This window comes from Oncorhynchus tshawytscha, linkage group LG08 (assembly GCF_018296145.1).
Source record: "Oncorhynchus tshawytscha isolate Ot180627B linkage group LG08, Otsh_v2.0, whole genome shotgun sequence".
In the NCBI taxonomy this organism is placed as follows: domain Eukaryota; kingdom Metazoa; phylum Chordata; class Actinopteri; order Salmoniformes; family Salmonidae; genus Oncorhynchus; species Oncorhynchus tshawytscha.
This window is the reverse complement of record NC_056436.1, coordinates 3435999-3450842: the sequence shown is the minus strand read 5'-3', so window position 1 is coordinate 3450842 and position 14844 is coordinate 3435999. Positions and strand designations below refer to the sequence as shown.

At 46.4% G+C, this 14844-nt stretch overlaps 1 protein-coding gene across 3 annotated transcripts in view; it reads right to left on the bottom strand.

The window, feature by feature from the left end:
* Nucleotides 1-14844, bottom strand: part of znf106a (zinc finger protein 106a) — a 38094-nt gene that overhangs the window by 1105 nt on the left and 22145 nt on the right. For 2 of the 3 annotated variants that reach the window (XM_042325076.1, XM_042325077.1), the window contains 13 exons: nucleotides 14571-14725; nucleotides 13141-13201; nucleotides 12586-12930; nucleotides 11644-12481; nucleotides 6854-6903; nucleotides 6290-6447; nucleotides 5763-5897; nucleotides 4614-4730; nucleotides 3862-4116; nucleotides 3126-3245; nucleotides 2890-2961; nucleotides 2123-2194; nucleotides 228-374 (listed from right to left, as the gene is read on the bottom strand). In XM_042325076.1, coding sequence (XP_042181010.1) covers nucleotides 228-374; nucleotides 2123-2194; nucleotides 2890-2961; nucleotides 3126-3245; nucleotides 3862-4116; nucleotides 4614-4730; nucleotides 5763-5897; nucleotides 6290-6447; nucleotides 6854-6903; nucleotides 11644-12481; nucleotides 12586-12930; nucleotides 13141-13201; nucleotides 14571-14725 — 2525 coding nt within the window. Of the gene's footprint in view, nucleotides 1-227; nucleotides 375-713; nucleotides 889-2122; nucleotides 2195-2889; nucleotides 2962-3125; nucleotides 3246-3861; nucleotides 4117-4613; nucleotides 4731-5762; nucleotides 5898-6289; nucleotides 6448-6853; nucleotides 6904-11643; nucleotides 12482-12585; nucleotides 12931-13140; nucleotides 13202-14570; nucleotides 14726-14844 lie in introns of those variants that run through there. The other variant, XM_042325078.1, reaches the window with a different exon arrangement.

Below are 14844 nucleotides of genomic sequence, written 5' to 3'. Positions count from 1 at the left end.
TGGATTTCTGTTGCTATTCGAACAGTTACAGAAGCAACAAAAAAGGTATTTAGTCAAGCCACCAATTGTGCAAGTTCTCCCACTTAAAAAGATGAGAGAGGCCTGTAATTTTCATCATAGGTATACTTCAACTATGACAGCCTATGCCCTGTTTAGGAACACTCAATGCCATACCTGCTTGGAGCCGTTGCAGCCTATGTCCTGTTTAGGAACACTCAATGCCATACCTGCTTGGAGCCGTTGCGAGCGGTGAAATACTCGTCACAGTTCTTCCATCGACACTTGAGGTTCTGTGTGTTGGGAGAGGCGTGGTCTTGGAGCAGGTGCTGCTGAAGGTGATCCAACACTCCAAAGATCAGACAACAGCCATGCCACTGGCAGGAGAGAAGAGACAGGGGGGAGTTAGATCAGAGAACAGCCATGCCACTGGCAGGAGAGAAGAGACAGGGGGGAGTTAGATCAGAGAACAGCCATGCCACTGGCAGGAGAGAAGAGACAGGGGGAGTTAGATCAGAGAACAGCCATGCCACTGGCAGGAGAGAAGAGACAGGGGGAGTTAGATCAGAGAACAGCCATGCCACTGGCAGGAGAGAAGAGACAGGGGGAGTTAGATCAGAGAACAGCCATGCCACTGGCAGGAGAGAAGAGACAGGGGGAGTTAGATCAGAGAACAGCCATGCCACTGGCAGGAGAGAAGAGACAGGGGGAGTTAGATCAGAGAACAGCCATGCCACTGGCAGGAGAGAAGAGACAGGGGGAGTTAGATCAGAGAACAGCCATGCCACTGGCAGGAGAGAAGAGACAGGGGGGAGTTAGATCAGAGAACAGCCATGCCACTGGCAGGAGAGAAGAGACAGGGGGGAGTTAGATCAGAGAACAGCCATGCCACTGGCAGCGTTCAGAAAGTGTTCTAACAACTAAACCCACTGAGCCATAAAGGTTCCCCAGTCTTACCCAGCAGAGACCCCTTCACATCCCTGCAGAGACCCCTTCACATCCCAGCAGAGACCCCTTCACATCCCTGCAGAGACAGCCCTTCACTGGCCCAGCAGAGACCCTTACATCCCAGTAGAGACAGCCCTTCACATCCCAGTAGAGACCCCTTCACATCCCAGTTCCCCAGTCTTACCCAGCAGAACAGCCCTGCCACTCCCAGCAGAGACCCCTTACATCCCAGAACCCCAGTCCACTGGCCAGAAGAGACCCCTTCACATCCCAGCAGAGACCCCTGCCACATCCCAGTAGAGACCCCTTCACATCCCAGTTAGACCCCTTCACATCCCAGTTCCCCAGTCTTACCCAGCAGAGACCCCTTCACATCCCAGTAGAGACCCCTTCCATCCCAGTGGCCCAGAAGACCCAGCAGAGACCCCTTCACATCCCAGCAGAGACCCCTTCACATCCCAGCAGAGACCCCTTCACATCCCAGCAGAGACCCCTTCACATCCCAGCAGAGACCCCTTCACATCCCAGTTCCCCAGTCTTACCCAGCAGAGACCCCTTCACTCCCAGCAGAGACCCCTTCACATCCCAGTTCCCCAGTCTTACCCAGCAGAGACAGCCCTTCACATCCCAGCAGAGAAGAGACATCCCAGTTCCCCAGTCTTACCCAGCAGAGACCCCTTCACATCCCAGCAGAGACCCCTTCACATCCCAGCAGAGACCCCTTCACATCCCAGTTCCCCAGTCTTACCCAGCAGAGACCCCTGAGCACATCCCAGCAGAGACCCCTTCACATCCCAGCAGAGACCCCTTCACATCCCAGTTCCCCAGTCACATCCCAGCAGAGACCCCTTCACATCCCAGCAGAGACCTCTTCACATCCCAGTAGAGACCCCTTCACATCCCAGTTCCCCAGTCTTACCCAGCAGAGACCCCTTCACATCCCAGCAGAGACCCCTTCACATCCCAGCAGAGACCCCTTCACATCCCAGCAGAGACCCCTTCACATCCCAGCAGAGACCCCTTCACATCCCAGCAGAGACCCCTTCACATCCCAGCAGAGACCCCTTCACATCCCAGCAGAGACCCCTTCACATCCCCAGAGACCCCTTCACATCCCAGCAGAGACCCCTTCACATCCCAGCAGAGACCCCTTCACATCCCAGTTCCCCAGTCTTACCCGACAGTGATAGTTCTGGATCAGGTTCAGTTTGACCGCCTGCACACTGCCGTCATAGCAACCAGTGTAGATCTGAAACACAGATGAACATCGGTAATCATCTGATACGTTACGTTCCACCAGCCATGTTTTAATGAAAGAGAGGGGGGACTGACCTGAGAGAGGAGGGGACTGACCTGAGAGAGGAGGGGACTGACCTGAGAGAGGAGGGGACTGACCTGAGAGAGGAGGGGACTGACCTGAGAGAGGGGGACTGACCTGAGAGAGGGGGGACTGACCTGAGAGAGGGGGACTGACCTGAGAGGGGGACTGACCTGAGAGAGGAGGGGACTGACCTGAGAGAGGAGGGGACTGACCTGAGCAGAGGATTTGGGACTGACCTGGACAGGAGGACTGACCTGAGAGAGGGGGACTGACCTGAGAGAGGGGGACTGACCTGAGAGTCCAGGGGACTGACCTGCAGAGAGAGGGGGACTGACCTGAGAGAGGAGGGGACTGACCTGAGAGAGGGGACTGACCTGAGAGGAGGGGACTGACCTGGAGAGGAGGGGACTGACCTGAGAGAGGGGGGACTGACCTGGCTAGGGGGACTGACCTGAGTTCCAGGGGGACTGACCTGAGAGAGGGGGACTGACCTGAGAGGGGGACTGACCTGAGAGAGGGGGACTGACCTGAGAACAGAGGAGGGGACTGAACCAGGGGACTGAACAGAGAGGAGGGGACTGACCTGTAGCACATAGATTTGGGACTGAGGACAGAGGACTCACCATATTCTTGTGGATTGCCATACACATCACCATGTCTGTGTGTCCACCGTACACCTGCAGACGATCATGTGACTGTGTAGAGACCATGGGGGGGAGATCAAATTCAGAGCATTAACTACGGCATAAAAATAAACTGGTTAGTGTACAGTCTGGCTTTAATGTTGCGGGACAGACACATGGCTACCAGCTCTACCGTGGGTTCCAGCTCTACCGTGGATTGGAGAGAGGAGACTGACCTGTAGCTCGTAGACGCGGACCAGTTTGTCAAGACAGGCAGTGACCATCACCTTCCCCAGGATGGCTACCACTGTGACAGCATGACTATGGCCTTTATAGATACGCACCAACTCTCCAGTCTAGAGAGAGAGAGAGATCCATACCACTAAATAATCAGATTAGACCATAGGAAACATGTGACCAGATTAGAGACCAGATTAGAGACTATAGGAAACCTGTGGCCAGATTAGAGACCATAGGAAACCTGTGGCCAGATTAGAGACCAGATTAGAGACCATAGGAAACCTGTGGCCAGATTAGAGACCATAGGAAACCTGTGGCCAAATTAGAGACCAGATTAGAGACCATAGGAAACCTGTGGCCAGATTAGAGACCATAGGAAACCTGTGGCCAGATTAGAGACCAGATTAGAGACCATAGGAAACCTGTGGCCAGATTAGAGACCATAGGAAACCTGTGGCCAGATTAGAGACCAGATTAGAGACCATAGGAAACCTGTGGCCAGATTAGAGACCATAGGAAACCTGTGGCCAGATTAGAGACCAGATTAGAGACTACAGGAAACATGTGACCAGATAAGAGACTATAGGAAACATGTGACATGTGTGTCTAATTTGGGTCAAACGTTTCCTTCCAACCAATATTCATCAGAATGACTTCTATTGCCAACTTCTATACAAAACAAAATGTAGATAAACATGTAACCAAAGTGAATATTTTATTTCAATAACTCACGTGTATATTGTGTGCATGGACCGACTGGTCACTGGAGCCACTGAAGACCAGGTCATTGACTACCTTCATACATAGTACTGTCTTGGTGTGTCCCTCGAGAGTCCGTAGCAACAGGCCACTCTTGGCATCCCGGATGCTAATGGTGCTGTCGTAGGACCCGACCAATAGGATGCGGCGAGCTCCTTCCTGGGCTGTCGCTAGGCAACTCACCGCCCGCGGCCCGTGACACTCGAACACATCCAGCTGCTTGTTGGTCTGAACAAGAACAACACAGGAAATACAAATAACATCTCAAAATGTGTTTGACCAACTGCCTTTGGGGGTGACTGAGGTGGTTCCATAATGCTTTAATTATAGTTGGGTTCGAAAGTGTATTTTAGAATGTGTTCTAGATTTCAATGCATTCTAGACTGTGTTCTAGTGACGGTTCTACAATGTGTTCTAGTGACGGTTCTAGAACAGAATGTGTTCTAGTGACGGTTCTAGAACAGAATGTGTTCTAGTGACGGTTCTAAAACAGAATGTGTTCTAGTGACGGTTCTAAAACAGAATGTGTTCTAGTGACGGTTCTAAAACAGAATGTGTTCTAGTGACGGTTCTAAAACAGAATGTGTTCTAGTGACGGTTCTAAAACAGAATGTGTTCTAGTGACGGTTCTAAAACAGAATGTGTTCTAGTGACGGTTCTAGAACAGAATGTGTTGTAGTGACGGTTCTAGAACAGAATGTGTTAGACGGTGATCTGGTTCTGACCTTGATGCTGAAGGTGACCACGGAGCCGTTAGCTAGGCCAGCGTACAGAACTTTCCAGCGGTTGTGGAGGCAAAGAACCCGGTCTGGGAGAGAGAACTGATCCACACACTCCCTGGACTGTGGAGAACATAGAACACAGAGTCATATCGTTCTGCCCCTGAACAGGCAGTTAACCCACTGTTCCTAGGCCGTCATTGAAAATAAGAATTTGTTCTTAACTGACTTGCCTAGTAAAATAAAGGTAAAATTAAAATTAAATATAGTAGTAGTATTATAGTGGTAGTAGTAGTAATTGTATTATAGTGGTAGTAGTATTATTGTGGTAGTAGTAGTAATAGTAGTAGTCGTATTATATTAGTAGTAGTGTAGTTGTAGTATTATAGTAGTAGTAGTAGTGGTAGTAGTAGTATTATTAGTGTAGCAGTAGTAGTTGTAGCATTATAGTTGTAGTAGTAGTAGTGGTAGTAATAGTATTATTAGTTGTAGCATTATAGTAGTAGTATTATAGTGGTAGTAGTATTATAGTAGTAGTAGTAGTATTATAGTGGTAGTAGTATTATAGTGGTAGTATTATATTAGTAGTAGTGTAGTAGTAGTATTATAGTAGTAGTATTATAGTAGTAGTAGTAGTATTATATTAGTAGTAGTGTAGTAGTAGTATTATAGTAGTAGTATTATAGTAGTAGTAGTGTAGTAGTAGTATTATAGTAGTATTATTATATTAGTAGTAGTGTAGTAGTAGTATTATAGTAGTAGTATTATAGTAGTAGTAGTATTATATTAGTAGTAGTGTAGTAGTAGTATTATAGTAGTAGTATTATAGTAGTAGTAGTATAGTAGTAGTAGTGTAGTAGTAGTAGTATAGTAGTAGTAGTAGTTGTATTATAGTAGTAGTAGTTGTATTGTAGTAGTAGTATTATAGTAGTAGTATTATAGTAGTAGTAGTAGTAGTAGTATTATAGTAGTAGTAGTATTATAGTAGTAGTAGTATTATAGTAGTAGTATTATAGCAGTAGTAGTAGTAGTATTATAGTAGTAGTAGTAGTAGTATTATAGTAGTAGTAGTAGTATTATATTAGTAGTAGTATTATATTAGTAGTAGTGTAGTAGTAGTATTATAGTAGTAGTAGTTGTATTGTAGTTACTTACCCTGAGGTTGTAGCAGCGGACAGTCTGGTCACTGGAGCCAGAGTAAAGTCGTTGTTGAAGACCTGGTCCAGAAGAAACCAGCAAACAGTTGACCTTGGTGCTGTGGCCCTCAAACACAGCCACACACTCACGGCTCTGCAGGGGACAGGAGAGGACAAACTGTCACAGACACACAGAGAGAGACCAGACTCCCTTTGGATAGAATCAACTTGATATGATGTATAAGGCAATGTTCTTGTCTTGAGTTTGTTTTCTAAATGAACGGAGACATTTATATAAATGGATGCTTTGTAATCAAATAATGGTGAGGTTAGCAACAGACGGGTAAAAGACACACACACACAGAGACACACACAGAGAGACACACACAGAGAGACACACACAGAGAGACACACACAGAGAGACACACACACAGAGAGAGACACACACAGAGAGAGAGACACACACACACAGAGAGACACACAGAGAGACACACACACACACACACAAACAGAGACACACAGAGACACACAGAGAAGTGGACTTACCACCAGGCTGAAGGCTCTAACAGTGCGGTCTCCAGAACAGGTATAGAGTAGACCCATGTGGACCTGCATGGCATTAACAGTCTCCTGGTGACCCTCAAACATCCCCTCAGATGGCAGATCCTCCCCCCCGGGCTCCGACGACCCGTCCAGAGACAGATCTACAAAGACAGAGAGGTAAATTCAACTCCGAACCGGGCCGACTCCAAACCGGGCCGACTCTAAATGTCCTTATTGAAATGCCAGGAGAGTGAGATGACTCATCCATTTGCTTCGTTAAACATACATATGATTTATCACAGGCCATAGCCATGCTGTCTGTCTAGTTCAAGACCAAACAGCAAGAGGGTCTGGGTACTGGAACTAAATCAGGTCCAATGGACTATTCTGGTCTGGTGAAGGTGTCTGGATCTAGCCTATCCCACCTGAGCATGTGAGATCATGTGACCTACCTGAGGAAGTCTTGGACCAGTGTGATATCATGTGACCTAACTGAGGAAGTCTTGGACCAGTGATCTCTCTGAGATCATGAGACCTGCCTGAGGAAGTGTGGGAACTGTGACCTACCTGAGGAAGTCTTGGACAGCTTGACAGATGTCGGGGGAAGCTGGACTTCACTGTAGGAGGAGGAGCAGACAGGACAGACACGTCAAGAATGAGAAACAGAGCCTTTTAATCTATAGCCTTTTAGCCTTTAACCTAATCTATAGCCTTTTAGCCTTTAACCTAATCTATAGCCTTATAGCCCTTTAGCCTAATCTATAGCCGTTTAACCTCATCTATAGCCTTTTAGCCTTTATCCTAATCTATAGCATTTTAGCCTTTAACCTAATCTATAGCATTTTAGCCTTTAACCTAATCTTTAGCCTTATAGCCCTTTAGCCTAATCTATAGCCTTTTAATCTATAATCCTTTAACCTAATCTAGCCTTTTAATCTATAGTCATTTAACCTAATCTATAGCCTTTTAATCTATAGCCTAATCTATAGCCTTTTAATCTATAGGCTAATCTATAGCCTTTTAATCTATAGCCTAATCTATAGCCTAATCTTTAGCCTAATATTTAGCCTATAGCCTAATCTACAGCATTTTAGCCTTTAACCTAATCTATAGCCTTATAGCCCTTTAGCCTAATCTATAGCATTTTAGCCTATAGCCTAATCTATAGCATTTTAGCCTTTAACCTAATCTATAGCCTTTTAACCTATAGCCTTTTAACCTATAGCCTTTTAACCTATAGCCTTTTAACCTATAGCCCTTTAACCTATAGCCTTTTAACCTATAGCCCTTTAATCTATAGCCCTTTAATCTATAGCCCTTTAATCTATAGCCCTTTAATCTATAGCCCTTTAATCTATAGCCCTTTAATCTATAGCCCTTTAACCTATAGCCTTTTAATCTATAGCCCTTTAACCTAATCTATAGCCTAATCTATAGCCCTTTTAATCTATAGCCCTTTAATCTATAGCCCTTTAATCTATAGCCCTTTAATCTATAGCCCTTTAACCTATAGCCTTTTAATCTATAGCCCTTTAACCTAATCTATAGCCTAATCTATAGCCCTTTAACCTAATCTATAGCCTAATCTATAGCCTTTTAACCTAATCTATAGCCTAATCTATAGCCCTTTAACCTAATCTATAGCCTAATCTATAGCCCTTTAACCTAATCTATAGCCTAATCTATAGCCCTTTAACCTAATCTATAGCCTAATCTATAGCCTTTTAACCTAATCTATAGCCTAATCTATAGCCTTTTAACCTAATCTATAGCCTAATCTATAGCCTAATCTATAGCCTTTTAACCTAATCTATAGCCTAATCTATAGCCTTTTAACCTAATCTATAGCCTAATCTATAGCCTTTTAACCTAACCTATAGCCTAATCTATAGCCTTTTAACCTAACCTATAGCCTTTTAACCTAACCTATAGCCTTTTAACCTAACCTATAGCCTTTTAACCTAACCTATAGCCTTTTAACCTAATCTATAGCCTTTTAACCTAATCTATAGCCTTTTAACCTAATCTATAGCCCTTTAACCTAATCTATAGCCTAATCTATAGCCCTTTAACCTAATCTATAGCCTTTTAACCTAACCTATAGCCCTTTAACCTAACCTATAGCCTTTTAACCTAATCTATAGCCTTTTAACCTAACCTATAGCCTTTTAACCTAATCTATAGCCTAACCTATAGCCTTTTAACCTAATCTATAGCCTAACCTATAGCCTTTTAACCTAATCTATAGCCTAACCTATAGCCTTTTAACCTAACCTATAGCCTAACCTATAGCCTTTTAACCTATGCTCAGATCAACTAAAATGAGCGGAAGCCTTTGTTAGTTAACTGTGGATCACCAACACCTCCTGTCAACTATAATACTGTTACAAGCATAAGAGTTGCAGTCAAAACAGCCCTACTAGCACCGTTCCAGACAAATACATCAACATCCTGGCACTTTTCGGGAATCACTTCCTATTTCTTCTCAAATAGATAAGACATTTTTCAAAATACTTTTTGTTCTCCACATCTTGTTACTGGATTTTCAACATCGTAGAAGCAATTTTATTTTCGAATAAACTTAAGTTAAGAATTTTAAAATGTAGAAAATAAAGACAAATGGCATGGACCTAATTATTGGCACCACGGAACTAGGACCTAATTATTGGCACCACGGAACTAGGACCTAATTATTGGCACCACGGAACTAGGACCTAATTATTGGCACCACGGAACTAGGACCTAATTATTGGCACCACGGAACTAGGACCTAATCATTGGCACCACGGAACTAGGACCTAATCATTGGCACCACGGAACTAGGACCTAATTATTGGCACCACGGAACTAGGACCTAATTATTGGCACCACGGAGCTAGGACCTAATTATTGGCACCACGGAGCTAGGACCTAATTAGTGGCACCACGGAACTAGGACCTAATTATTGGCACCACGGAACTAGGACCTAATTATTGGCACCACTGAACTAGGACCTAATTATTGGCACCACAGAGCTAAGACCTAATTATTGGCACCACGGAACTAGGACCTAATTATTGGCACCACAGAGCTAAGACCTAATTATTGGCACCACAGAGCTAAGACCTAATTATTGGCACCACAGAGCTAAGACCTAATTATTGGCACCACAGAGCTAAGACCTAATTATTGGCACCACAGAGCTAAGACCTAATTATTGGCACCACAGAGCTAAGACCTAATTATTGGCACCACAGAGCTAAGACCTAATTATTGGCACCACAGAGCTAAGACCTAATTATTGGCACCACAGAGCTAAGACCTAATTATTGGCACCACAGAGCTAAGACCTAATTATTGGCACCACAGAGCTAAGACCTAATTATTGGCACCACAGAGCTAAGACCTAATTATTGGCACCACAGAGCTAAGACCTAATTATTGGCACCACAGAGCTAAGACCTCATTATTGGCACCACAGAGCTAAGACCTCATTATTGGCACCACAGAGCTAAGACCTCATTATTGGCACCACAGAGCTAAGACCTCATTATTGGCACCACAGAGCTAAGACCTCATTATTGGCACCACAGAGCTAAGACCTCATTATTGGCACCACAGAGCTAAGACCTCATTATTGGCACCACAGAGCTAAGACCTAATTATTGGCACCACAGAGCTAAGACCTAATTATTGGCACCACAGAGCTAAGACCTAATTATTGGCACCACAGAGCTAAGACCTAATTATTGGCACCACAGAGCTAAGACCTAATTATTGGCACCACAGAGCTAAGACCTAATTATTGGCACCACAGAGCTAAGACCTAATTATTGGCACCACAGAGCTAAGACCTCATTATTGGCACCACAGAGCTAAGACCTCATTATTGGCACCACAGAGCTAAGACCTCATTATTGGCACCACAGAGCTAAGACCTCATTATTGGCACCACAGAGCTAAGACCTCATTATTGGCACCACAGAGCTAAGACCTAATTATTGGCACCACAGAGCTAAGACCTAATTATTGGCACCACAGAGCTAAGACCTCATTATTGGCACCACAGAGCTAAGACCTAATTATTGGCACCACAGAGCTAAGACCTAATTATTGGCACCACAGAGCTAATTGGCACCACAGAGACCTAATTATTGGCACCACAGAGCTAAGACCTCATTATTGGCACCACAGAGCTAAGACCTCATTATTGGCACCACAGAGCTAAGACCTAATTATTGGCACCACAGAGCTAAGACCTAATTATTGGCACCACAGAGCTAAGACCTAATTATTGGCACCACAGAGCTAAGACCTCATTATTGGCACCACAGAGCTAAGACCTCATTATTGGCACCACAGAGCTAAGACCTAATTATTGGCACCACAGAGCTAAGACCTAATTATTGGCACCACAGAGCTAAGACCTAATTATTGGCACCACAGAGCTAAGACCTAATTATTGGCACCACAGAGCTAAGACCTAATTATTGGCACCACAGAGCTAAGACCTAATTATTGGCACCACAGAGCTAAGACCTAACCCAAGATAGACCAAAGCCTGTCGTTTCCAATGGGAGAAAATGAACCATAGTGGGGTAGAACAAACAAGGAGGTAGGCAGAGCCAAGCACGAGCTAGTGAGATCCTATTGGCGTGTTCTAGCATGTATTTGCATATTTCCATTTGGGAACACCTACTCTGTGAAGTGGGCGTGTGCAATAACTCAATTCACCTTTGAACTCCTTCTAAACAACACCATTAAAAAAAAAAAAATTTAAAAGAACTTTGGCAAAGGGTGAAGTCTACAATACACAGTCCACTCTTAACAGTTCTATAACTCTATGGAGATCAAATGAGCAGAATGCCAGACAAAATGTTTCAGGGGGTGACTTACAGTTAGTGGGGCGGCAGGGTAGCCTAGTGGTTAGAGCGTTGGACTAGTAACCGGTTGCAAGTTCAAATCCCCGAGCTGACAAGGTACAAATCTGTCGTTCTGCCTCTGAACAGGCAGTTAACACACTGTTCCTAGGCTGTCATTGAAAATAAGAATTTGTTCTTAACTGACTTGCCTAGTAAAATAAAGGTAAAATTTTAAAAATTAAATAAGAGCAGTGTGATGCTGAAGATTGTGCCAAGTTCACTGATGGCTACAAGAAGCGTTTGTCTGCAGTTATTTTAGCCAAAGTGTGTTTCACCAAGTACTAGCGTAGTGGTACCAAAAATAAAATTGCTTCTGAAAATGTTGAAAAACACTTTTTTATTTTATTATTTATTATTATTTTTAACTTATTTTAGAAGAAAAACAGGGAATTATCTGAGAAAAGTGTCAAGATGCCAATATATCTGTCCAGACCTGTACATGACATGACACTCACCTCTTGCCTACAGAGCTACCATCCATCTCGCTTGTGGAGGTCACCTCATTGCAGGCCAGCTTCTGGGGCTCCGTCTTCAGTGTGTCTGGGGCTGGGGGTGAGACAGCGGGCTGTGGCCGGGGGCAGATGTCCATGTCTCCATCCTCTGGACCCGAGGTGTCAATGGTGACCACCTCACCTGGAGCTGCCTGGGGGAGCACGACCATCTCCAGAGAGGAGTCGGAGTCCTCCTGCCTCTCCTCGGGTCTCGTGGCTGGAGACCCCGGTGGTCCTGGACGCTCTCCCCTGTCCTCTGATGTTCCGGGCGGGCTGGACGTGGAGGAGGATGTGGTGACCTGGGGCCGGCATCCGCCGTTGGGTTTCCTGCGGGTTCCGACGAGTCTGACGGGTCGGGAGAAGGTAGTCTCCGCCTCCAGTTCTGTGTCGCTGTTGTCAAGCTGTTGCTCCTCCCCCTTGGCCTTCCTCAGCACCCTCTTCTTCTTCAACTTCCTCACGCGCTTTATGGTCTTCACCTCCGCCTGAGGCGGCGCGTTGGACGGAGCGAGGGACAGAGGAAGGACGGGGGAGGTTTCTAGGTCCTGGATCCCAGCTCTGGAGCCCTTGCGGCTGGATGGGCCTGACAGTGGGGCTGGGTGGGGCTTGAAGTTACCCCTGTTTGCTGTGGTAACCTGAACACCCCTCTCTCCCGACTGGACCGGGCCTGGTGAACCTGCCGAGGGGTCCTTCCATTCTACACATGCTCCTACGGGTAGACTGCTGCCCTCTTGAGAGAGCTCTCTACTGACTCGGTGACGCTCAGACTTCCTCCCTCGGACCGGTTGGCAGCTGGCGGCACAATCTAAGAAAAGAGAGAATGAGAGAAACGGCAGATTAAATTCAGGCCATTTCTGAGTGAATGTTTACCAGTGTGTGTGTGTGTGTGTGTGTGGTGACAGGCCATACCTGCATGAGGGGCTGTAGGGATGGGCGTGGGCGTGGGATCTGACGTGGTGCTGTGAGAGCCGTGGTGAACGGTCACTGCGCTCTCCGCATCCTCCGTCTTAGTAGTCACCCTACCAGGGGACAGGGGCTCCTGCTTGATAACTACTGACTGTGTGATAGGCTGGGGGTGGGTCTGGTGGCTAGGGGACAGGGAGGGGGTGTGGAGCAGGGGGAGGTAGAGGGGAACCTGGTTGGGACTGGCGACAGGGGGTTCTGTTAGAGGCGACAGCAGGGAGGGGGGCATCTCTAAAGGCATCTCCTCTTCACAGCTCTTCACTCTGGGCAGGGAAAGGCTCTCAACACCACCTGAGACACACGCCAAGAGTCAAAACAGAACAGATGAAAAGCTGTATTTTAAGACATTACTAAAAGGTTCATACATGCTTATAACAAGTTACCTATGTTTCAGATCGTGAGAAAAGACAAGATGTCACATCCACACCAGACTTATTTTTAAAAAAAAGAGAGAGCGCTCATTTAGTTGACACAAAATCATCAGTTAAAGCCTTGGTTTACCTTGTATCCCTTGGAGCAACTCAATACGCTTCCTTCTGAGAGTACTCATCTCCATGGAAACCTGAGAGACCATCAAAACAATAACATGATGTCAGGCCCAAGACGTTTGGATGGGTTAAGTTCCGTATTATCATGTTGTCATCGTGGACTTCTGGGTAATTTCTGTCTGGGGTTCTACAGCTGTACCTTCCTCTTTCTTTACCACATGACGGGGGTGACACACTGACAAGGACTTCCTGGTTGTCCCCAACAGCTCATACCACATGATGGGGGGGTGACACACTGACAAGGACTTCCTGGTTGTCCCCAACAGCTCATATCACATGATGGGGGGTGACACACTGACAAGGACTTCCTGGTTGTCCCCAACAGCTCATATCACATGATGGGGGGTGACACACTGACAAGGACTTCCTGGTTGTCCCCAACAGCTCATACCACATGATGGGGGACACACACTGACAAGGACTTCCTGGTTGTCCCCAACAGCTCATACCACATGATGGGGGTGACACACTGACAAGGACTTCCTGGTTGTCCCCAACAGCTCATACCACATGATGGGGGACACACACTGACAAGGACTTCCTGGTTGTCCCCAACAGCTCATACCACATGATGGGGGACACACACTGACAAGGACTTCCTGGTTGTCCCCAACAGCTCATACCACATGATGGGGGGTGACACACTGACAAGGACTTCCTGGTTGTCCCCAACAGCTCATATCACATGATGGGGGGTGACACACTGACAAGGACTTCCTGGTTGTCCCCAACAGCTCATACCACATGATGGGGGGTGACACACTGACAAGGACTTCCTGGTTGTCCCCAACAGCTCATACCACATGATGGGGGTGACACACTGACAAGGACTTCCTGGTTGTCCCCAACAGCTCATACATGATGGGGGGGTGACACATGACAAGGATTCCTGGGTCCCCAACAGCTCATACACATGATGGGGGGTGACACACTGACAAGGACTTCCTGGTTGTCCCCAACAGCTCTCATATGGGGGTGACACATGACTTCCTGGGGTCCCCAACAGCTCATACACACTGACAAGGACTTCCTGGTTGTCCCCAACAGCTCATACCACATGATGGGGGACACACACTGACAAGGACTTCCTGGTTGTCCCCAACAGCTCATACCACATGATGGGGGACACACTGACAAGGACTTCCTGGTTTCACACTGACAAGACTTCCTGGTTGTCCCCAACAGCTCATATCACATGATGGGGGACACACACTGACAAGGACTTCCTGGTTGTCCCCAACAGCTTATACCACATGATGGTCACACACACACACAATGACAAGGACTTCCTGGTTGTCACTCAGGGATTAAGAATGTCACATTTGAACTGAAATGAATGTAATCTGACAAGACCAGTGTAGGCTGGGCTGGGAGGTGTAGTACCTGCTGTTTGACCACTAGGAGGCGCTGGACCTCCATGTAGGCAGCCTGTAGAGCAGCCCTGGCCTGGATCAGGCTGTTGTCGACCCCTTGTAGAGACCGGCTCAGATCCTCCTCTCTCAGAGACACAGCAAGGAGATGGTCCACCTGTAGACGCTCTGAAGGACAATACAATGATGGTTTACTGAGTGACAAACGAATACCTGGCCTGAACAGTGACTCAGACAGCATCACATCTAGTATTATAGACACAGTTACTACAGTAACAGGATGTTCA